Raw genomic sequence first — 25,461 nt, 5'->3', positions numbered from 1 at the left:
ACCTAGAGATAAAGGTTATCACTACCCCAAAACACAAATAAATATGTACGAGTTTGGCAAAGGTCATGTAAGAATGCAGTATCACAAGCCTAGTGGTTTCTTCTTGTTGAATGATATCCAAGTCCATGCCTCTGAAGGAAAAATTTAAAAAAAAAAAAAAACATAACCTACGCCCCCACTTCAAGGTCATTTTACACAGCATGAAACCATGATACAGTAATATTGGAATTATGTCATAGATTAGTTTCTGGCTGAGAAAGCAGAATTTGGTTTTAACGGAGGCATTTCAGCCTCACAGCATACTCATCTGTATGCATGTATATTCTCACTGCACACATCTACATTAGTAACTGAAAGCCATCACCCCGATATAGGGCAAAGGAATGGTACCACTACGAAAAATCCAAAGGTCTAACTTTGCCCAAGATTTTGTTCTTGCAATGTCTTGTAGCTGGTCTAAGGAGGATAGCAGTACCCCCACCTGCAGTACACAACCTTTCGCCTTCAATGTATTATTCAGCAATAGTGCCAACAGATCAATCATTATTGACTCCTAGTACTTTTTTATTACAGTTCTGAAATAATTTAAAATATCCATTCTTCAAAGTGAGTTTCATGCAATTGGCCTAAGAGAACTGAAATGCAGAAGAGATTATTTCCACTGCAGAGCAAAGTATAAACCCTGGAGAGGAAATGTGTTACATAGCCTCTACAAGTAAGTGGATTTCTGAAAACTGTTTCATTTTCTTCTGTAACTTTGCCAGAAGAATGTATGAGAAAAAAAAAATAAAAATTGTACATTTTGGAGCTTCCCCAGTTTTGCAAAAACTGCCTGTTTCTGTCCTAATATGAGAAAATACACTTCTGTCCCTTTTCCATTTAATTGGTATAGCGCAATTCTAAGCCAGTATAAGACTGAAGAACAAGCAAGAAACAGGAGACAAGTTGAAGACAGACAAAAACAGAGACTTGTTTGAGGCTTTAACTTAATAGCTTATGGCAGGCTGCGCTTCTCCTCTTTGATCAAGTTAGTGCTGCTGCTCCAATGACTTACAGCTGCAGGAAGGAACCAAACATTGCTTCCAAAGACTGTCATTCTAGAAAAGATAGCCAAAGTTGAGCAACGTGCTGGGCTAGCCCCAGGCTCTGCTTCTGAAAGGGATATGTTACTTAATAAAGCAGAGTTTGTAATACAAAGCACAGTACAGAGCTGCTAAACTGCATTACCTATTATTGTAAAATTTACACAATAATGGATATTATGCAGGAGCATAAAACCAGCATGGACCTACACTTTCCACTAATTTTCATGGCCTTCAGTTGTTTGGTCAACTGCATCACCCCTCCTTCCCAGGCAGGACCTCCACTAGCCTTCCACCCCTCCCTGCCAGTCTTCCCAAGTCACCTCCTTTATGAGGCTTCTGCTTTTCTCTCCAGGCAACAGGAAAACCTCTAAAGCCAAACTAAAACCTGTAAATCCATGGTTTGCCTTGCTCCCCTGCTATGTCAGATTATGTTCTATGTTCAGCCTATCCAGAATTCAACTCTTACTGTAAGGGAAGATCCATCTGAGATGTACACCACTAAAGCCATCACAAAACAGGTCCAGAACTATCCCTGACAGTTCATACTGTTATTATGGGTGACAGACATGACTGACTTTAAACAGGGCTTCAAAATTTGTCAGCAGTGAAAAATAGTGGATGTATTCAAGAAAAAGCAGTCTGCCTTGGCAATCTGGAAAAGCTCAGATACTTTTATCTGTTCTTCATAAATCCTTCTGATTAAGTAGAAAGTAAATAGAGGGGGAAAAATAAACACACACACAAACAAAACCACACGAACAGCAAGTTTCCACAACTCAAATCCCATTTCCCAGATGACAGATGCCTGGGACTGGAATCCACCCATTCCTCCTTTTCTTTTGCAGCAGCCAAGCACCCCAGCAACACAGAGAAATAGCAGTGGTGGCTTAGGTCCTCTAGAATTGAACATGCAGCTTTTGCATCCACAACTTATGGACTTGTTACTACTGGATCTGAAGGTTAAGAGGACGAAACACAAACAAGAGAGAGCTTACTAGTAATCAGAAATTCAGGTCTATATCTCATCTTATTTAATCCAACTGTTCAGCCACACAGCCATTTTGTCGTTTATGCTGTATCCACACCAAGATCACACCTTAACCATTTTGAAATATGTAGATGAGAGTTTGAAAAAAAAAAACCCAAAAATCTGAGAGGTTTCAAAAGTCTTCCAAAATACAAGAAGATGGCTGTGGGAGATCTGGAAGAACAGTCACAGCATAAACCATTTTATCCAGTCTACAACAGCCATTAGCCAGTTCAGTCTGGTGCAAAGTAACTCAGTAGTCGGCTCTTGCAAAACCAAGCCTTATTTAAATAGCATTCCATCTGAAGGCAAAGATTTTTGCTATCCGCACCTAGATACATGCTGCCCACAGAAAAAGTTCAAACTATTTCCATAATTGTGAGCCATACAAAATACTGCTCAAAAAAAAAGCCAGAAGCTGTTTATTTGTAGCAAATGTTTTACTTAACAATTTGCCTAGTAACAGTAAGCAAACTACACATTTCCTTTCCCTGCTCCCAAGATCAATACTCCAAATGCTTCACAATGAGTATAATGAAAAACACTTGGAAAAGAAAGGAAGCTCACTATATTTGTCTTTTCCAAACTTACTGCTACATTGATCAAGATTTAAATGGCAAACCAGGATTCCTGGAACTTAAAAAGTTCATTAGAATTAAAATATAGTGCTAGAATCAGTAAACAATTTTTTTCCTCCTATCTGAAAATTTCCACCAGCTTTATGTTTAAATGCTATATTTTTTCATGGCAAGAAAGATTACAGCATCTGCACACATGGTCCTCTGTACTCTCTCATCCATGCCAGCAGACAGCCTGCCCCTTGAGAGAATAAATTATGTTGGAGAAGAATTTGAGCTATGCCCAAATCTGATAACAAATCTGCATATATTACCATATAGGGAGAAAAAACATGGTTAATCAGGATAATAAATTTGAAAACAAAAATTAAATCTAAGTAGCAAACATTTAGGGGAAATTCAATTCATCTGAGCATTCAGTAAAGTACAAAGTCTCCCAAATTTAATCTTTAATAATTTCAGTTATTGCATGATCAGTAGAACAACACTATGAACAACCACATATTTACTTTTAGAAAGATCCTTTTTCCACTTACCAATGATAAAACTGATCAAGTCAACAAGAAAAAAAAATCAAAAACTGAAAGCACACCTCCCAACTTTGTTACCTTTATTGTTGATTAAGCATTGAAAGAAAACATTCAGCATAAGTTTCTCTTTTAAAGCTTGTTTATAAATTGGTTAAGATGATTTACACACTGGCTTTCTAACTCTACCTTCTGCTTATCTCAAGAGGTAATATTAAAAAAAGAAAACTGAGTGGCATCTTTAAATTTAAATTTCCAACCAGTTTAATAGGCTACTCCAGCATTCCTAAAGTCTTAATTTATGCAAAACAACAAATCAACTTTCTAGTAAATAGCACTGCCAGACCACTTTCTCTCTTGTGAGGATGCCTACTGTACAAATCCTGCCAAATCTCTACCTTGCAAAAGGGTCCGTAAATTTCTTCAGCTGTCAATTCTTTTAAAATAAAAAGTAGTGAGTTAAAAGCTGAAAGAAAATTCTGGAGCAGACATTCCAACATGACTCACTAACAGCAGCATGAACCCATGCACAAGCCTCTCCAAGCTTGCACTCAGCTACCTCCTCAAGGTTTCTTGTGTGCAACTGGGGCTTCATGTCCCTGATTCAAGATTTGGTCCCACACCTTGCAGTGATTCTGTCAGAGCTGTGAACCCACTCTGGTTAATGCTAGAGTGGTGGCTGCTGTGAATTGGATTCTGAGCTGCTCTTGTCACAAGAACAAAAGAAGAAGGGGGCGTGGGGCTGGGAAGCAGAGGGAAGCAATGGAAAAAGTGGGATTTGAACATGTTTGAGCTCCCTATTTTAGGTGACAGCGAGAAACCTATCTGGCCTCCAATAAGCATGTTCAGGCATAGCTGTGACATGAGCTATAATCTGGCAACTACAGCAGCACTCTCTCTCCATTCTTCCATCACACAGACAGCACAGGCACCAGGGGTCTATCTGGCACCAAGTCTCGTTTCAGTTCTCTAACATGTAAAAAAGTTCTCCTGTTAAGTGCTTTCTCAGGGACCTGCTTCCCTAACTTCCTCCATGTCACTTCATGAAACAAGATCATGCTCTGGTCCCTACCGGCCACTTTTATTTCTGGCATGGCTTTTGCTCCCCCCTGCATTCCACACTCCCAGCCCACAGCCATGACACAAACTTGCTCACACCACAGCTGAAGAGGGAGAGACAAATGCTTGCCTAAAAGCCTGTCAGCTCCCAATAACATTTTTTTACCTCCTCGAGGCAACAGAACAACTCTTACATCTGTAAATCCATCAAAAAAGTAACAATCTACTATTTTTATGAATGGAGAAAAACGTAAGCAAACTTTTTCAAGTAAAGTGAGGGGGAAAAGCAGCACACAACTTTCAGCACATCACGGCAGCTACTTTTGTATGCCTACCCAGACTACAATGCAAAGGCAACAAGCCAAGTTTGCTCACCATTCAACAAACATCACAACCAAGTCCTCTTGATCAGCATAGCTTTCTATGCCTTCTTTCAGCAGTCGAACTTTCTGTCCTCCACCAATAGAGTTAGGCAACTCGCCACCTTTCCACTCTTCACCTTTTCCAAGTACCTGGAATAAGAAAAAAAAGCACTTTTTGCTAGTAACCAAAACCAAGAGGCTTTTTAAAGTAGAACCTTATTGAAAACAGATGTTAAAGCAGAAGCAACACAGCAACACATTATAGCATAGCAAGCCAGCATTTCCAGCGTCACAAGTTTTCCGTGTCTGAAGCAGCATTCAGCACAATGACATCACTGCAAAAACATGAGACACACTTCTTCACCAAATAAGAATCAAGCAATTGCCTGCTACCACCGTGTCTCCTTCAGGTAAAAAAAAAAAAAACAAAAAAACAAAACCTAATAATTTTCCAGATTTTCTATTACAAAAACATTCTGAATGAGGTCTATAAAAGCCAAGAGAATCACCTCAGGAACAGGGAAGCATAAGAGACCTTGGTGGATCAGAGTGCTACTAAAATAATACAAACTGCAGGCTCCAGCCTTTCTGAAATCTTAGAATCATAGAACAGTTAGGGTTGGAAGAGACCTTAAAGATCATCTAGTTTGAACCCCCCTGCCATGGGAAGGGACACCCCACTAGATCAGGCTGCCCAAGGCCCCATCCAATCTGGCCTTGAACACCTCCAGGGATGGTGCAGCCACAACTTCCCTGGGCAACCTGTTCCAGTGTCTCACCACTCTCATAGTGAATAAATTCTTCCTAATGTCTAGTCTAAACTTGCCCCTCTCCAGTTTATACCCATAGAGTACACATCCCTCAGAGTAGTTTTGTACAAGGAATGGATAGGTTCCCCAATATAGAGCTGGCTGCTAAAAATCAGCTAAACAAAACACCATCCTAGCCATGCACTACTGCAAATTACACCTCAAAAAAAAGAAAAAACTCTTGAAATTTTTGCGGGTTATAAAACATAATGGTTTTGGAATTTATAAAACCTGGAAGAACTACATTGCATGATGTTCCGGACAAATCTGCAATGTTATTAGATGTATCCACAGCTCAGGTGTCTTGGGTGCTTTAGTATATCACTGTCATATTAGGAAAGGTACTCTGATGCTTCCAAGTTCAGTGGTAGAAGCAGAACTTCAGAGATCAAAATAATTTCCTATTTAAAGTGTAGACGCTGTGGCAAATATGCAGAAAATTTTCTTTGCACCATCTGAATTCCTAGATTTTCTATTGCATAACAAATTTGTGCAGAACAAATTAGGTTGGTGTCCTTGATGTGCAGGCATATCATAGAATCATAGAATCATAGAACCACCAGGTTGGAAGAGACCCACTGGATCATCGAGTCCAACCGTTCCTATCAAACACTAAACCGTTAGCACCTCATCCACCCGTGCCTTAAACACCTCCAGGGAAGGTGACTCAACCACCTCCCTGGGCAGCCTGTTCCAGTGCCCAATGACCCTTTCCGTGAAAAATTTTTTCCTAATGTCCAGCCTAAATCTCCCCTGGCAGAGCCTGAGGCCATTGAGGCTTGAGGCCATATGATACAGGCGAAAAGATGACACAGAGGCCAATCTCAGTTCACAACATTTGGAGACATGGAGCAAGGCAGAAAAGGCTGGCAAAAATGACAGAAACATTTTATCCTCTCAGAGAGCTACAAGTTCCTGCCAAACACAGTGAAACTTCAGCTGTCACCCACCCTCCTTCCCTGCAGTAGAGATGCAGCCTTGTTTAAGGAAGAAGGACACATCCAAAGTCCTCCAAGCACAGTACAGCTTCCAGAAGTATTTATGAAAACAAAATCAGCTGCACTGAAAAGCAAGACTATATGATAAATCATGACAGAACCTGTAAGTGACTGAGGATGCAGATCACAACAGCTAGCAATCTGTAAAATTGTTCCTAAGGCAACAGAAGCAGCACTCTCCCGTGGTCAGAGGGGGATCAGCAGGTAAGCAACAGGGACAGCAGCAGGGCCATGTGCAAGTGTCCTTACTCACCTCTGAGCTCCGCAACTGTTTTACTTTGCCCTAGCACTCAAGGAAGCTAATGCCACTTCAGTTACTATTACACTGTTTCTGTCTTAAAGGCTGCATACTATCAATATCTGGTATGCAAACATACCTTTACTGTGTAGTTGAAGTGCTTTGCAGTTCGCATGAAACGGTGGAAGCCATCTGTTTCTTTAGTCGCTACAGTAAAAACCAGTAGTTTATCTGAGGGAGGAAAAGAACGAATATGTATTAAAATGTTTTCAGGACACAGTTTCTAACAAAAACTGCACTGGACAGCACTGTATCAGGGGGCTTTATGACTTGCCTGCATCCCACTCAAAGAGAAGAGGCAAATATATTACAGGCATGAAATATTATCAAACAATAACTGTGACTGACAAGGGTGCTGTATTTAAAATTATCCTCAGGAAGAAGCAGCAAATGTCTATGCTGTGAAATCTAGCTCAATATATGAAAACAGAGCTAGGCTGATTTCTGGACAGAGAAGAATCTTCAAAACAAAAATAACTAACTAACCTTTCATTGTGAGGTAATAACCCTATGACCTTTTATCACAGAACTGAAAGAACCAGAGAACGTCACCCAACCTCATGAACTCCCCTGAAAGCAAGTGGTCCATATTCTTCATGAGAACAGGGCAAACCCACAGCAATAGAAACCAGTCCCCCAACAGGTAGCAGTTAGTGCTTTTAAGTCCTTGCATAGAGACAAGAGAGTAAGGTCATGTTTTTTCATTCAGAGCCTCTGTAAATTATAGCAGTGTTAATTTTGCCCTCTTGCTGCATTCAGGCAAATGATTGTGCAACCAATTTCCTTTTTATATACCAGGGCTTTTGACATAGTTCAAATGAGGCCACAACTTCCCACTAAACAGCTTCCTAATTAAACTACTTAACAACATTCAGGACCCTATGCAACATGCTGCATAGTCAAGGTACACAATTCAAAGCTATGAGAAAGACTGTACCCCTATCCAACATCCAGTATTTAATCAGACCAGCCTGGATCCCAGAGCACATCGCAGTTCTGCAGTTTGATCTAAGTGCAAGCAACAGCTGTCCTCTGAACAGAGCTCCTGAGATCAATCTTTACAAGAAAGTAAAATTAATCGCCTCTAATGAGCATTCCAGATACAGTGCCTGTTGTTGTTTCACTTTCCCAAAATATGTCCTCTGAGTTTATCTTTACCAGCACAGTAATGTGCTAGAAGCGGTTGCTGTGAAAAACATTCCTATTAACCCTTCAGCCTTGTCCATCACCACAGACTTAGCAGCCTGGATCCTGGCACCCAAGACATCATTCTGAGTGTATTCAAATCAATCACTGCTTGCCATTTTGTTTTATTTAATACCAGCAAAACTAACATACAAGACGATAACCTGCTTCCTGTTTTGTAGAAGAAATGCACCTTGCTAGTTACTCGTATGATGTTCTGCAGCCAAATATCAGGGCACTTCAAGAACACCTCTGCTCTGACAAGCAAAAATACCTGTAGAAGCACAGACATAGCCTGCAGAGTAACATAAAAAACAGATGTTCTAATGAAGTTCAAGTCTGTCTAAAATAGCCACAGCAGGCAAACTATGGAGATTGGTCTCAGGAGCCACTGATATTTTTTCCACTGAAATAAGGCTTAGATTCAGCACTAATCAGTGCTCGCTGCCAAGAACACGCCTACCAAGTCAGACACTGGTCTGGCAACTGTATCCTCAATAGCAGCTATAACCAGGGTGCATGAGGAAGAACAAGGATAAGGCAAGCAAGAGGCTTTCTCTGCTTCTTCTACCAGTCTCAATTTATGGTTTCTCCTGACTTGGATGAGATTTCTGTACATTCCAAAACACTCAGTCCACTTTGGGGTTTTTTGGAGCAGGTACTGGGTACATGGTTCTGTAGCTGCTTAAAGGTTAAATTGGCTAGGTAAGAGCAAGGTAACAATCTTCTGTGCTTTAAGCAGGACTCCTACATTTTTTATCTGATATAGCCCAAATTCTTTGACTACCGACAACATCTCTATCAGCGCTGCCCACCATGCAGAATTTTATAGCTTTCTCTGTGTCAGCTCTACTGGCCCAGGCTGACACTGCTGCAATACAAAACACAAAAAAGAAAAAACTGAAAATACTTTAAATGCCTCAATCAACTCAATTTGAACACCCAAAAACTTTGGGAAGACAGTTTTAGAAGATTAACTGCTTCATCTTTTTCTCACATAAATGCTAGCAGTCTTTTGTAGGCAAGAATCAGAAGAAAATCCTGTGAGCACATCTCAAAAGGGCAGGAGGACCTCCACAGAGGATTCCAGTGCAATACATTCACAGATGCAGTGACTCACCAATAATAATGGTTCAATATCTTCAAAATTATTTATTCTAAAGGTCATGCTATCTAAATTAATACTACAGAAGTCACCACAGAATCAAGAAGGAACATGATATCTTAGACTATGACTAAAAGAGAACTGAAAACAAAGGACAGGATTTTTCTCCATGGAACAGATTAAGTTATGATTAATTTTTTGTTCAAGCACTGCATTTTCAAGTTAGAGCTGGAAAAAATCTAATCAAAGCAGACTGCATCACCAAGCCAAGGGAATCCATTACTGAAGGTTTCCTAGGTGACCAGTCAAGCACTGACTGTAACACTGGAATTTGGTTTAGAGTAGACATATTTCACACCTATCCCTTCCGGAGGAATGCTAACAGCAAGGGTTTCAAAAATTTGTACTTGACAACATGATGTAAATGACAAAATGTGAGCTGCATCAGATTCCTCCCATGGTCACTAAGTCAAAAGAAAGCATTAAATCAATGTACAAGTACAGCTTGGGAAGCAAAAAATAAACTACTGTTCTTCACGGGATATCATTACTCTCTTTTAGTGGAACCCACTGCAATTCCACCTACACACTGTTCATGTGTTTCAAGATTCACTACGGAGCCTGGTATGTCACTTGAGTTTTGCAGAACAGGAGGGAAGAGAATGACACGCCAAATCATAGGGGATTTCAATACAAGCTATATAAAATGGAGAAAGTTGAGAAGAGAAATAATGCAGTTTATATTGACATGAAACTGCAAGAAAATCTGTATCACACAACCAATCAAGCAATCCAGTGCAGCCTGCCTGAGTCAGGTTTGCAAACAGACACAAGAACAAACAGAAATCTATTTTTACAAAGGTATTACTCACACTGGAAGAGTTTTCCTCTTAGCATATTTAGCAATGGTCAATTTTTTCAAGTTACAGGTGAAGAGGTCTAAAAGGCTTTATTTCCATATCTCTGCCGTACCACAGAATTGTAGGTGCATGCGGTACTTAATTTTCAAGCCCAGCAGAAGTGAACTTATAGCATTTAGAGTCCATTTAGAATAAGAGTTCTTTATAAACTATTCTTTGTTGAGGTTCTGGTGTTGTTTTCTTTATGGGGTGGAGGTTTGTTTGCATTTGTTTTGTAAGGCTTTTTTAAAAGTAATCTGTGTCTGACCAAAGAGCAGAGAAATATGCTTTCATTCTGTCTACAGAATGCTTTTATTCACTGTCTACAGTGAATAGGGAGAGACAATGCAAAGTGCATTAAATGATCATTACCTTCTCCTATTATAGATAGTATTATTAACCAAATGAGGAAAACATCACCATTCTCTTTTAGCTAGTAAGAGGTGACAAAAATATTTATGTAATTCCTGTAGGCTCCTGTGACTTTATTTAGATGCAAATGACAACTTTCACCAGTTTTACTGGCAGAGTTCCACTGAGCATAACATGGGAGGTATTTGTTTCTTCCCATGGAAGTGAGTGGAAAGAATGCTTCTAACCATCAAATACTTTGCCAATTTATTTTTAACCTTTTAACTTCATTCATATAAAAAACTTATTCCAAGTACAACACAGATCCCAAGTGAGTAAGTTTACTCAAGTGCTGTTTCCATTTCAGGATGTGTTCACCTACATCTATTTTAGCTACAGCCACCCACAGTGTCCCTGCTGCACAGGGCAGGTTTAGTCCCACTAAGAGCCTTGCTGGTGCAAAGGTTCAATGCAGCACCAGAGTCCTTACTGCAGGCTGAGTCACACAAACGTCACACAGAGGTTGAGTGACTGGCCCAGAGTCCCCAGCAGCATCGCTGTGCTGGCTCAAGGGCTCCAGCTGTGCAATGAAGACCTAGGAGTAGCAGCAGAAAGCTGCCTGCAATTACTCAGACCCCAAGTAACCACTGCGGCCCAGTACTCCCCAGCAAGTGAGCCGCAAAATTCTCAAGTCATCGCAAAACCCCCCGGATGGATTCTAGCCATAGAAATGCTGTTCCTGCTTCACCATCTGCTCTGGCACGAACCCCTGCCCTCCACCCAGGTGTCTACCATAAGGAGCTCTACTGTACGGTCTTAGATATAGACTTGAGCTGTCCAGTTTCTTAACAATGACAATCCCTCTCGCACAATGGGATGAATATACTCTCTCACTAGTACTTTCCAAACAAACTAACAGCATCCTCAAAATGCAAACATACATAAAGCCAAGAGCACAGCAGGTGGTCACAGCTCTCCACACTTGCAGGGTACTGGGATGCCACAGAGGCTGCCTGGCAGGGCTAGTCTCCCTGGGCACGTGGCCTGCCAAAGATATCTTGGCAGTCATTGGAGGGGATTACTAAGACTGGCATGTATTTCCAAAAGTAAAGTCAGGCTGCATAAAAAAAACAATACTGAAGTTCAACAGGAAGGCATGAAATAAAATCTCCGAAGAGCTTCGTGCCAGGTATGAGGGTGCTGAAGTTACTAGAGTACAATTATTCCAGACAGCTTTCCGACAGTTACATTCACAAAACAGCTGTTCTGTTTTGAAAACAAGCCTGAGAGAGCACTCGTTTGGCCAAGAAAAGTATATCCAGTGACAAAGAGAATTCATTTTTACATGCAAATTAGGAAACCCTTTAGCACCCAAGCTGCAAAAGACAACACTGCAGAGCACAGGCAACGTATTAGGAAACCCAATGAAGGTTTATCAAAACATCGCATTCTCACTCAGTCTTTCGTGCTGCTACTATCAGGAATCTGACTGCATTATAAATACTTATATTTCCAGAAGAACAAACTTTAAACCAGAGCCTATGCCTTCAGTGAACTGCCTGGTGAGGTCTCAGCCAGGAACTGCAATGGCAGGACTGCTTTAAGAAGCAATGACTTCTCTCCTTGTACCTTTGCAAAGAACTGCAGTCATTCCTCACATACCCACATGGTTCTTATTTATCTTGAACGAACACCAACAGAGATTACTACATAATTTCTACCAGGGGTTGTGGGCATTAGTACAGTAGCTTCAGGGCAGCCGAAACTGAGGATATTGCTCACAGCCACACGGAAGCTGACATTTGGTCCCTGGATTCAACTACCATGGACTTGTCTGGAGTAGGATTGAGCTGTAAAGATCAACGGACATCCGTGCATGGTTCTACATTATGCCATTAAAATCTATCTCTATCTTTAAAATGAGTGGCTTACAATGGTAAAGAAATGATATCTGGTTCCTGGAATACATTTTTATCCATGTTCTAGTATCTACATAAAACAGTCTATCCCACCCAGAACTGCTCAAAAGAGTAACAACTGTGCATCAACCTCTCCATTAAATGAGCAAAGAGGTGTACCTTTACAAAATAACTTACCAAAGGCTGCCAGCAAGGAAAAAAACAAGTTGCTAGAGATCATGGAAGAATCTTGGGAACTGGAAACATACTAGGAATGCCTCTCTAGGTTTTTAAAAACAAAAACAAAACCACACAGTCAAAGAAAGGTCAGGTAGTAATTGTGGCAGTGATCTGCACGATCATAATCTAAGGCAAAGGCTAGGCAGATGTCTGGAAGAGAAGATGGATGAGATGGATACCTGGAAGATGGACACATTCATCTGAGCCCATTAAATAAGCTACATAATTGTGCTTGTTATTACATCCTGCATCTCAGGAGACGTGGAACACCAGCAGGGTGCAGTTTCCCACAAAAACAAAACCAAAAAAAACCCAACAAACAAAACAAAACAATAATGATCCCACAGACTGGATTTAGCTTGCCTTTACACCACATAGGAGAATGTTCCTCCATGACCAGAGACACACAATAAAGCACAATGCAGCTGAAAAAGTGTTTTCAGCCTGGATTCCACCCATCACAATTCAAGAGCACATTAATGAGGAATGTTTAAAAGTAAGCTGAACTGAGAAGTAACTGTCAGAGCAAGAGTAAACAGCCCCAACTAACTGAAGACATCTGACTGTATTCCTGCTATTATTTGTTTCTATCAATTAAGCATTAAAGAAAGAAAATAAAACTGAGGGAAGCTTATTGGGGTTTGGAATAAAGTTTTCAGTATGCCTGTTGATTTCCAAGGCAGGCAAACTATCCCATGCATAATCATCTGAAATTTATGAGTCCTGACTTGGCCATGCAACTTTCTCTTCTGACTTCTGTACTCAGCCAGTAACAAGAAGGTGAAGCTAGAGGAACCGTCCTCAAGAAATGCTATTTTCCCTCCTTATGCACCTCACCTAAAGCACATACTGCATTAACAACATCCATGTTCCAATACTCTTACAGTAGTCTAATTGAGAAATAAAAAAGTAATTACTGGGTTTCTTGACCTTCCCATCCACTTCGCTAACCTGAATGGGAGGAAAAAAAAACTCACAGTCCTCAGGTCTGCCCTCAGCATAGCTGCTTGCATACCACAAGCACCTGATGGGTGCTTGCCAGGTTGTCACCAGCCCTGTTTGAAGAACATGACATTTTAACATCATTACCCTGATAAGCATATCGAGTACAACATGTTTGAGTTAGCAAATAAAAGGATTAGTGCAGATTGGGCTCTGTGCACATTGGCTTACAGTATTGGAAGGCATGACCCGTAACTGGGATTCAAGACCTAGAGTTTCTCATAGTTTCATGATAAAACTGGTAAATTTGGGAAGAATAAAGCTTTATAAGCTATTTAGGAATGCAGTGTCCCAATACAACCAGCCTCCTGTAACTTCTCTAACAGATGAGTTCTATTTCTGGAAGATAACTTGGAAAATGTAGAATACTCTACAACATCTTCTGAACAAGATGAAACTGAGATCCAAAAAGAAAAAACAATGGCTGATACAAAGCCTCTTGGAAAATCTTATTTATAAGCTTCGCTTTTGTTTCCTCCATAAAACCAAATAACATAACAGTCTGAGTTCCCAATTAACTGCAAAACTGTGAAAGAGCTTTTAAACAGATTGCAGCATTAGGTTTAAGCCCACAACAGTAAAGAAAGCATTAAAAAAAAAACTTAAATGGACCACTGGACTACACAACACTCTACAGAGTCCATACAGTCACAATGATCAACTCTCTTACCATGCAGTTTTGACAACTTCAGTACAAACAACTTTTCCACATGCTTCTGAGCCACGCTGATACTCCACAGACAGAGTCACCGATGGTGCCACCAGCAACTTCCCTTTCCTATCTGTATGGACTCAAAACATACGCTCATAACCTCCAAAACTGTTACGTCAACTAAAAAGCTAAAGTATCAAAAAGCACTTTCAAAATCCAGACTTTTATCACAATACAATCTTCCACTTGTCACCCACAAAAGCAATATTAGACTCCTCAAAAGGAATTAATTTTCCCCTCTATAAATGGGAGTTATAGCCTAAACTTAAGATGCTACATCAAATGCAACTTTTGAAAATCCACATACTCTGAAAATATGTCAAACAGCTGGGGACAGGAGAAACCCATCATATGCAATATAACCATGGTAAGTTATACCTACATACCTATATTTGGTTAATGTAATCTAGCAGCAAACAAAGTAGCTCTTAAGTAGACGACATTAAAAATGCAAACTTAAAACATATATATCCACCCAATGTCAGTTTATATGATGTATGTACGGTCCAAGAAAGTAGTAAGCAAACAGAAGAACCTATGGTCAAATAAAACTTCTGGCATAAAGAGGGAAAAGACAGAGCCATCTGACAGTTGTTTATTTTCCCCCAGGACTCCTTATAAACACAACAATGTGCTGAAATAGCAAACATGGTCATCTTCTTTCCTCAGGAAAGAAATGTGCATTACACTCCATGACAAGAAAGATGACAGGTGCACAAACAATACACTTCATACTTGGAAGTGCAGTTCTAGGTTTTTTTCATCTGATCTTTATTTTATACAGTCAACTTCGCTCTGCACAGAAGACTCCCTGCATGCCTTCACTCATCCCACAGCTTACTGCTTTCCAGAGAGGCAGACTGGTTTCAAAGTCCTATTAAACATAGCCATGATCACCTTGTAAGACTGAATCCTATGCAATTTAGTACCACGGTTAGATTGCTGTTAAAAAAACATCTTTGGAGGGGAGACAAAATAGACTTGAAAAACTTGTGAAAGACTGGAAAGTGATAGGATTTAAAATAAAAGATGAAATTAGAATTAACAGATAGCAAGTTAAGAACAGTCACGGTTGCCAAACACATAATGCATACCAATTTCCTACACCAATATGCATTCTTGTGTGGGAGAGAGAGATTTTTGAGAACAAATGCTTCAAATAAATCTTAAAGGTCAAATTTTGAGGATGCAGACCTTCTGAAAATTGGGCCTGTTTTCCTCTATACTACAATGCTGTTGATCACTGCCTTTCAATACATACATGTCTAACCGCAAAACACAAAGAGCAGCAAAAACACTATTCATGTAATTTCCAAAGATATACAAGATTCTCCTTGGCCAGCTATTAGCAGACTTGCACCTTCTCCACTTTAAGCCAGACATATTAAACTAAAGCAAAGTAAACAGAAGTCTGTCTTTTGAAGGTATAAGCATAGTTATTGCAGAACTAATGTCAGTACACAGGTATCAACTCTGCTACCACGTGATCCTCAAAATGGTTTAACCTGCACAAAAGAAATACTGCCACCTTAACCACATGGACTGTCTGTGGATAATACTTTCTGTGCTTCTCCAGGTTATTTGTCGACCTTGCTGAAGTTACAGAGCAAAAGCTGTTGGTATCAAAACTCCCAACACTGTCCCAAGACAGAGAATGAAACCATTCATTGAGACAGAAGATTTCAGAAGCTGTCTAGGGAAAGAAATAGGGAAGGCATAACTTTCCAGTTTCAGTTACTTTTGAATAGATAGGGCTGTTGCAACTTCCTCAGCCACAGTAAATGTTGCCTGTTACAGAGTTCTCCCTCTCCTCATGTGTTTTAAAGGAACGAAGAAGGCGGGTTATCAGAATTGTGTTTTTATATAAAAAAAGAGTTGCTCTGTATAATCTCATAATATAAAATTCATACTAGATTAGCACTTGCTAACACACAGCCCTTGGACAGGACACTACTTTTTTTTTTTTCTTTTCTATTACTGAATCTACACTGAAGTTTTCCAGGACTTAGAAAGAGACTTCTTACTCAAAAGTCCCATTATTGTTAAATGCCATCTGCAATTTGAAACCACTCAAGAGGTGAACAGTGTTGTACAAACTGTGCATTTCAGAATCTAAAGTTTGTTATGAAAACACTAAAAATTTCTCGTGAAGAAAGAAACTATCTTTTGCTTTAATTCACAGCTCACAGGGATGTGAACAGGCATTTCCTTCTTCCATGCATACTGACAAACAGCAACTCTGCTGAGCTGCTGCTTACTATCAGTCTTTCATCACATCATTTTTGATGATGTATAGACACAGCATCTAAAATGTTTACTTGGAAATGATCAACTGTTGAATAGAGCCAATTCTAAAAAAAAAATGAAATAAAATAAATAAAACCCCAGTATCCACAGATTGTAACTCTGTAACAATTTTTCTGTACATGCATATATACATACAAACACTTTCAGACAAAGATTAGCAATTAGTCCTAACGTGAATGTACAACTGATTTCAGGAAACACTTGAAAGCTGATTCTGAGCTGATTATGTCTCAGCTCATAATTTACTTTCTTTTAATTTAGTAGTATAGAATATACAGTCAACAAGAGGTCATTAAGATCTGTATGTGCACTCGTCAATCACCCGCATCAGTCCCAGGTGCAGTGCTGGCTGGAGCTCAGGCCCACACTCTTTCTAATGCAAGATTTCCTCATTTTAATAGCTGAACAAAACCAGATACAAGCAGCAGTAAAGAGGTTTTCCATCAGCTTCAATGGACTTGGGTGAGAGCCTGTTTACTGAATCAATTATTCTGTAGTAAAGCAAAGATAAGGCATGTTCCCTAGTTCCCAGATAAGAAAAAAACTAAAATCAACTGTTTGTAAATGACACCATGGCCATGCATGAAGCAACTCCAACAAGAGCTGCCTAACTTCCTGGCAAGTAGGGAGCGGATCAGGTTACACAGCTGTTTATTAGTGCCCAGATAGCAATCAAACCACAAAAATCTTCTTGAGAGTGGAAGCGGATGGAGTCACGGCACAGGCTGGGTCTTGCTTGAACGCGCCGATTGGATGGCCACGCTATAAACTGTCATCGGGGCTGTGCAGCTGAGAGCAGGACACAATTAATATCAGCTGCCTAAGTGAGAAAGTTCACTCCGCTTCTGCCTTTTCTCAGCCTTGCCCTCTGCCTCTCCCATAAATATGTATGTAGAGAAGGGCAGGCTCCTTCTTAAGCTGTTGTTTAGCAAAACCAGCTGTTTAAACAGAAGCGATAACACATAGCACCAGGCATTGCTAAGGTCCATTTCCTGACAGCTAATCAATCCACCGATGAAACTCAGCAGTTAAGATTTGCAAAAAGTTTCTCCTTAGACTAACCTTTTCTTTAAAAAGTAGAAATTAGACCTGTAACTGCAGCCATCCTGAAAATGTGTAACTGTCCTTCATGCCTGCACCGTGGTTCATGTTGGCAGTGGATGCTACCGTCCTGATTCATCAGTTCATTTAAAAAAGCTGCCCTACCACATAACAACTGTCCCTGTGCCCAGGTAGTGGACATGTGAAAATCTCCAAACAGAAACACAGGCCATGCAATCCTGGGAAAATTAAAAAATGTAATTTTCTAAGATCCCCTTTTCTATGTCAAGAAGCAACTTAAACTCCACAGCTGTGAAATACTGATAGTGCCCTGCCTTGAAAAACTCAGTCCTTCAAATCACAAAACAGTACCAAAAACATCTGCCCTACTTCTGACACAACACCATAACATATCTTGTATGATGCATCTTTAAACCTGCTTTTAACACCAAACACTTGACCCAGCAACTTCAGTTACTAAGTTTATGGGCCTGGTTCAGATCTAATATGTGTACAATTGCTTCACAGTGATGTAGAACAGAATTAGTACGCTGCTTAAGAAGATAGCCTAAGGAAACACTTTGCTATATTAAAGTTTCATGTGAACTACCAAAAAAAAAAAAAAGTAAAAAAAATTACAAATGCAATTTGATTAGATACTATTTTCTGCACAGCTGATTTCAGCAAGAAACCCTAACAGGCTCAACCAGTACATTAACACTTAGACCAACAAGTACAGAATTAATTCTCAAAGGAATGGTACTTATTTTTGTTTAGCATTTTTCTGTCTTTTTTCCTTACAGTTTATTTACATTAATTACAAATACTATCTGTCAGCTTTAAAAACATACTTGGCAGCTACATTGCCAGAATCAGAGCTACCATCAAAAAAGACTCCCCAGCCCTGCTTCTATTTCCCCCGTGGCTATATTGTAAGAAAATGCACAGTGGATCAACAGATTTGCAACTTGTCCAAGAAGGAACCCTGAAATACTTTCAAAGGGCAGACCATAAAAGCTGGTGAGCCAACCATTAAAATAAAAGGGGATTTCTTCAGAATTGCCTTATAAATTTGAATGCAATGTTTTAAGCCAAGGCAGAGCTCTACTGCTTAGCCTTAAATTATTAGGAAATCAGTCTGTAATTATGCTGCACTCCAGTTCAAAAATAATCCGGGATTTTAAAATAAATTATACAGTAATCCACAGCATCTTTAATTTTGGTTCAAGCAGAAACAGAATGAAATGATCAAATACGTCAACTATATAATTTGTCAATGATCAAATATTTCAACAATTAGTAGGTATCTAAGTTTCTGAAGTCTCAGTGCTCATTTGGAACCAATATTATTAAAATATTATATTAAAAAGGCACAAGGCATGCACACATTGAGAATGAAGAAGCCCGGTTACTCTGATCATCACATAAAGGATTTGCTATGTTATTTCAGTGGATTTCTCATTTGTTTGGTTTTCATTTGTTTGTTTTTCCTTCTATGACAAACTGCAAAATGAACTCTAGCTCCTGCAAAAAGAACAAAAAGATACCTGGGATGAAGCAGTGACTTTACATATTTAGACTCCTCATGACAAGCATAATCCATATTTTAAAACAGCGTTCACCTTAAGGAAATACTCCAGAAGCAGTTCCATTAAACCACTTAAAGCTATTTGTGGTGTCGGTCTGTGCTTGCAAGCACGTATTCCTTGATGATTAAGTGTTGTTTATTCTCTAGAGCTACAACATTCCCACACATACAGACACATTCCTGCTACTGATGGGTTCGGTCAGGTTGTATTTTGTGCCAGAGAGAATCACATTATGTTCAAATTAAGAGGGGGAAAAAAATATTCTTCACTTTCCGACTTTTTTGCCTTGTAACCAGTCCCTCAAAAACTATAAAAAAATTACCTAAGTGAAAACAAAACTGCCTTTATTACTTTCTATGGCTAGGGAATTGACCAGAGCAGTATGTAAAGTAATTTACATTTCAGACGAGCAGCTCTACACAAATGGAAAGATACTCCTTTTGATTACGCAATGTAATAGTGCTAATTCAACAGATAAACTAAACACTTCCCATGAAGACACTGAGTCACTTTTGCTTAAGTAAGCAGTGGTGAGAGAAAAAGCCAAGAAAGAACTCAGACACAAATCATGACTTTCTGGATGATGATGATGATAAAGGTCACAACTGTTTCACTCTTTCTCGTTTTAATTAGAAATGCATTTTACAGTCAAAGCTGCAGCGATCTTATCCAACCTCACTGCATAACTTTGCGGATTTGCACTCCGCAGCCATGTTTGCCTATTTGTAACTAATGTCCAGATACACACATTCCCCACTACACACTGTTTCATCTGTTATTCACCTTTTATTTCAAAGCTGGAGCCTAAAGGCATCCATGCAAGTGGCCATTACCCACCTGTAGTAGTACACACTGACGCTAACACACGTTCCTAAGTACTCCCAAGGGAGTCAGGGTGATGGTGCCCTTGGGACATGGGTAACTCAAAGTCTGTGTCCTGCAGGGTTGGGTCCTGGATATGTCATTCTCTACCTTTATCCTTCACCTGTGTGAGGCAGGTGGCAGAATACAGGTGTACAGTCCTCACAAAAGGAGCATGAAACTCCCAAGAGACCTAGAGGTAGTTTTTCTCCAGCACAAGTTTATGTAGCAGTTTTAGATACTGCAGTGATGAGATGGACAAAGTAGCATCAGTAGAGGAACAAGAAACAGAAAATTGGGCAGAGAAAGACAGTCAGGCACAAAGTGCTGAATTTGTGGTCTCTACTCCATCAAGCAGGCAGGGTCTTTCAGTACTTTTAATAAGCAGATCAAGATGGTTGAATGACTGAATTCCCTTGTTTGCACACCATGGGTGCCTCAGAGGGAAAGGCTGATTGGTCGCTCGTGGTCACTCACATCGACCATTTTGCCTGAGCCAAAAAAAAAGTCAACAGAAATGGCAACAGTACATGCTGTATCTCCAAGTGAGTCCTGGCACACCAGACTAGGCAGCAGTTACTGCTTGAAGCATTTGTGGCTGGCGTTTGACAGGCACTGGGGTGGAGGAAAGCCACAGCCTGCCAGGCTGCCCACACCCCCTGGCCCAGCTGGCCAGAAAGCCACCCACACTGCCAGGACCGTAACAACTCCCCTCCCAACCCACCCTCCCACTCCTCACATTCCAGGAGTGCATACAGACAGCAACAAACCACAGGGTCCACCTCAAAACCTGCCCATTTGCCGCCGTTAGAACCCGTGGCCCCCACACCTCAGCGCAGCCCTGCTGCAGCGAAGCCGCTCTGGGGAAGAGGCTCAAAGGTGGCAAAGACATTTCCCTTGACAGGAGCTGATTAATAAAACATTTCATGTGGGAATATCATTTACATCTGTTGCCAAGGGCAGCGTCTGCTCCTAATGCAATGACAAATGTCTTCTCCGCACGCTCCCCTGCATCCTGGACTGCCTTACAGGACAAGCAACAGGCAGGGAGCAAGTACACTGCAATGGAAATACTGTAACGCTGCTCTTTCAACACAGAAACATTTTTATCTTCACCACACAGGACTCAAGTGTTTGAGAGCTCAACAGTGCTTTCCTCTGTGATTCCTTGAAACACAAAGCTCCAGCAAAGGAGCACTGGAGGGGCTTCTGCAAGCACAGTTGGCCACAGGGCTGTGCTGACTGCTCATTGCTCAAGCAGCCACCGCTGTGCAACAGGCAGTTGTCTTGCTGTAACTTTTCCAAGCCTTTCCCAGTAAAGCAGTGAAGTCTTCTCAAGAAATAAAGATACAGCTTGGCAGTCAGTTTCAGACATTCTCATTACAGCTTATTTCCGAAACAAGCAACCCTAGCAGGCTGCTCTAAAATCTGACAGGGGAATTGTGTCTTTGCATGCTGATTTATATCCGAGTGGTACAAAGTATCAAGAGACTAGAAATGAAAAAACTGATTTCTGAAACTGGAGGCACACAGTAAGGTCTGCCCCTCTTGAAGTGATACAGCACAGTCTCAGGGAAAATATTTAAGGGTTAAAACTGTAATAAAAACAAGTAACACAGCAGGCAGTGTCTGGGGTCACGTAACTACTCAGGGAGTGGTTTCGACTCAGCAGAGCCTTCTACAATTCAGGCTACTCATGTTAAAATTAAAAAGAATTAAGATCTTCCTGTGTGAATGCCCACATATAAATGTATCAGTGCTTTCCAGCACTGTAACTTGTGTAGCATCATTTTTATTATTTATATAAACATAGCAGTCTATTTTTGGTTTGCTGAATCATACAGTGCTGCCTGGACTAAGCACTCTTTGCTTTCACACCTCTGAACACCAGCGGGATTAACGGAAAACCCTTACATGCCAGCTATTAGCTTCTATCTGCTTCAGATCACACATCTCAAGTACATAGTTAAAAAAAAACACAAGGAAAAATCCCCCCAAACACACAAAACCATTATTTGAAGAGATATGTTTGAGAAAATGACTACGTTTGCAATAACTAATTTCCAAAGGAGCCCGATTTACAATCTCACTGCCTTGGTGACAAGCATGGGAGCTCAACTTTTTACTCAAAGCCTATCCCTATAGGCAGCACCTCCAAGGGACAGCAAGGGCTGAACAGTAACACTCACACACCCCTTAAGAGACTGCAAACTACAGTGCATGCCACTACCTTCAGAGAAGTCTTCTGAATGAATGACAGTAGCAAAACATTAAGAAAACTGGAAATGAGAAGCTCATTGATTAGAGTCTGATATTAATCAACACCTTTTTTTTTTTTTGCCCCTAACACTATTTATCCACCAAGTCAGCAGTTCTCCTATCAAAATCAGAACTTGCTTCTCTAAAATGGAGCTTCCTTCTGCTCATCAGAAGAAAATTAAGCTAGGTATAAAAATAACTTGATTATACTCTTGAGTAAATAAGCCAAGAGATGGAACTGGTTTAGATTTCATGTGGTAATAATCTAGTGGGACAAAATACATTTGTATGCCTAGAATAAAAATCAGAAGTACAGATTCAGTAACAGAACAAGAAATATGTTTTGGCATACAGTTGGACATACATGCACTCGGACACTGCTCTCTGAGAGAATTTCCTGTATACATTTTTTTTATTTTACATGCTGAAGATAGAAATAAATTTTATCTTCTGGATCCTTGCAGTGAAAGTGACGACAAAATACCAGGAGCCAAAAACAAGGCAGCCTCTGCGGGGAGGGAAGGGGCACTAAAGTCTCCATCTGACTTCTGTCTGGAGTAGGAAACTTCATCAACAGTTGATACAGCTTGGAGAAACAACTGACTCTGTGCTTTCCCCAGCGTTGTCACCAACACCTAGGGAGAGGGGAAGGGAGAGGGGAAGGGAGAGGGGAAGGGAGAGGGGAAGGGAGAGGGGAAGGGAGAGGGGAAGGGAGAGGGGAAGGGAGAGGGGAAGGGAGAGGGGAAGGGAGAGGGGAAGGGAGAGGGGAAGGGAGAGGGGAAGGGAGAGGGGAAGGGAGAGGGGAAGGGAGAGGGGAAGGGAGAGGGGAAGGGAGAGGGCGGAGGACGAAAGTCAGGGCGACTCACTTCCCATTAAGGAATCTTTTTCTATTCCGAGAGAGGCGATGCACCTATGACCCGCACTCTCAGCCAAGCGGATCCTCTCGGGAGCAAACCGGGGAGCCCTGCCCGCTCCGCCGAACCCGCCCCGGCGCCCGCGGAGGAAAGGGACGGGAGCAAGAATCGACTCGGGAAAGCGGCGGCTCCCAGCCTCCCCGGGAAGGCTTTTCCCCTCGCGGCGGAGGTTACCGAGCCGGGAGGCACAAAGCCGCGGCCGGTCGCGCCCCAGCCCGGGCTCACCTGCGGTGCGGGTCCCGGAGCGCCGCGCCGCCGCCGGCAGCGCCAGGGCCAGCAGCAGCGGCAGGAGGAGGCGCAGCGGCCGGGCGCCGCTCCTCGCCATCTTCCCGCTCCGCGCCCGGCGGGAAACGAAGGGGAAAAAACGGTGCCCGGGGAGCCGGGGGGGGCTGCCGCTCCTCCTCCGCGGCGGGTGGCGGCGAAGCGCGCCTCGCCCGGCCCGGGCTGTTCACGGCGGTGCGAGGAGCCGCGGGCAGAGAGGGCACCCGGCAGCGCAGCAGCAGCCGCCGAGCCGGGGCGCACGCGGAGCGGCCGCGGGGGCGGAGCGGCCGGCCCAGCCCCGCCCCGGGCCCCGCCTGCCCCTCCGAGCGGGCTGCGGCGGGGAGGGGGGCCGGAGTCGTGTCCGGATCAGCGCGTTCCTGAAAGTTTAGTGTCACAGAGTCCAGTGGCATGAGGTTTGACAAGGCCAAATGCCGGGTCCTGCACTTGGGACGCAACAACCCTGTGCAGCTACAGACTGGGAGAAGTCTGGCTAGAAAGCTGCCTGGAGAAGAGGGACCCGGGGGTGTTGGTTGACAGCGACTGAACATGAGCCAGCAGTGGCCCAGGTGGCCAAGAAGGCCAATGGCATCTTGGCTTGGATCAGAAACGGCGTGACCAGCAGGTCCAGGGAGGTTCTTCTCCCTCTGTACTTGGCACTGGTGAGACCGCTCCTCGAATCCTGTGTTCAGTTCTGGGCCCCTCACCACAAGAAGGATGTTGAGGCTCTGGAACGAGTCCAGAGAAGAGCAACAAAGCTGGTGAAGGGGCTGGAGAACAGGCCTTATGAGGAACAACTGAGAGAGCTGGGGGTGTTTAGCCTGGAGAAGAGGAGGCTGAGGGGAGACCTCATTGCTCTCTCCAACTACCTGAAAGGAGGTTGTAGAGGGGAGGGTGCTGGCCTCTTCTCCCAAGTGACAGGGGACAGGACAAGAGGGAATGGCCTCAAGCTCCGCCAGGGGAGATTTAGGCTGGCCATTAGGAAAAAATTCTTCACAGAAAGGGTCATTGGGCACTGGCAGAGGCTGCCCAGGGCGGTGGTTGAGTCACCTTCCCTGGAGGTGTTTAAGGGACGGGTGGATGAGGTGCTAAGGGACATGGTTTAATGTTTGATAGGAATGGTTGGACTCGATAATCTGGTGGGTCTCTTCCAACCTGGTTATTCTATGATTCTATAGAACCACGGGGCTGGAAAAAGACGTCTTGGATCATCGAGTCCGACCCTTCCTATCTGCCACTAAACCATGTCCCTGAGCAGCTCATCTGCCCGTCTTTTAAACACCTCCAGGGAAGGTGACTCCACAACCTCCCTGGGCAGCCTCTGCCGGTGCCCGATGACCCTTTCTGTGAAATTTTTTTTTCCCCGATGTCCAGCCTAAATCTCCCCTGGCGGAGCTTGAGGCCATTCCCTCTTGTCCTGTCCCCTGTCACTTGGGAAAAGAGGCCAGCACCTTCCTATCTGCAACCTCCTTTCAGGTAGTTGTAGAGAGCAATGAGGTCTCCCCTCAGCCTCCTCTACTCCAGGCTAAACACCCCCAGCTCTCTCAGCCGCTCCTCATAAGGCCTGTTCTCCAGCCCCCTCACCAGCTTTGTTGCTCTTCTCTGGCCTCACTCCAGAGCCTCAACATCCTTCTTGTGGTGAGGGGCCCAGAACTGAACACAGGATTCGAGGAGCGGTCTCACCACTGCCAAGTACAGAGGAAGAATAACCTCCTTGGACCTGCTGGTCACGCCATGTCTGATACAAGCCAAGATGCCATTGTTCTTCTTGGCCACTTGGGCACACTGCTGGCTCATGTTCAGTCGCTGTCAACCAACACCCCCAGGTCCCTCTCCTCCAGGCAGCTTTCTAGCCGCTCTCCTCCCAGTCTGTAGCTGCATAGGGTTGTTGTGCCCCAAGTGCAGGACCCGGCATTTGGTCTTGTTAAACCTCATGCCACTGGACTCTGCCCAGCGGTCCAGCTTGTTCAGATCCCTTTGGAGCCTCCCGACCCTCCAGCAGATCGACACTTCCACCGAGCTTAGTGTCATCCACAAACTTGCTAAGGGTGCACTCGATGCCTTCATCCAGGTCATTGATAAAGACATTGAACAGGG

The 25,461-nt window shown here is 42.4% G+C and overlaps 1 protein-coding gene across 2 annotated transcripts in view; it reads right to left on the bottom strand.

Annotated features, from left to right (window-relative positions):
- Positions 1–23,588, bottom strand: part of PLOD2 (procollagen-lysine,2-oxoglutarate 5-dioxygenase 2) — a 51,804-nt gene extending 28,216 nt beyond the window's left edge. Inside the window, exons 1-3 of one of the 2 annotated variants that reach the window (XM_069864912.1) lie at positions 23,332–23,588; positions 6,823–6,914; positions 4,652–4,788 (exon numbers count right to left, since the gene is read on the bottom strand). In XM_069864912.1, coding sequence (XP_069721013.1) covers positions 4,652–4,788; positions 6,823–6,914; positions 23,332–23,431 — 329 coding nt within the window. In that variant the 5' untranslated portion in view covers positions 23,432–23,588. The remainder of the gene's footprint in view (positions 1–4,651; positions 4,789–6,822; positions 6,915–23,331) is intronic. The other variant, XM_069864913.1, reaches the window with a different exon arrangement.
- Between the last annotated feature and the right edge of the window lie 1,873 nt (positions 23,589–25,461).

Source organism: Phaenicophaeus curvirostris, chromosome 10 (genome assembly GCF_032191515.1).
Source record: "Phaenicophaeus curvirostris isolate KB17595 chromosome 10, BPBGC_Pcur_1.0, whole genome shotgun sequence".
NCBI lineage: Eukaryota > Metazoa > Chordata > Aves > Cuculiformes > Cuculidae > Phaenicophaeus > Phaenicophaeus curvirostris.
Note: the sequence above shows the minus strand (reverse complement) of the source record. Positions and strands in the feature narration are given on the sequence as shown.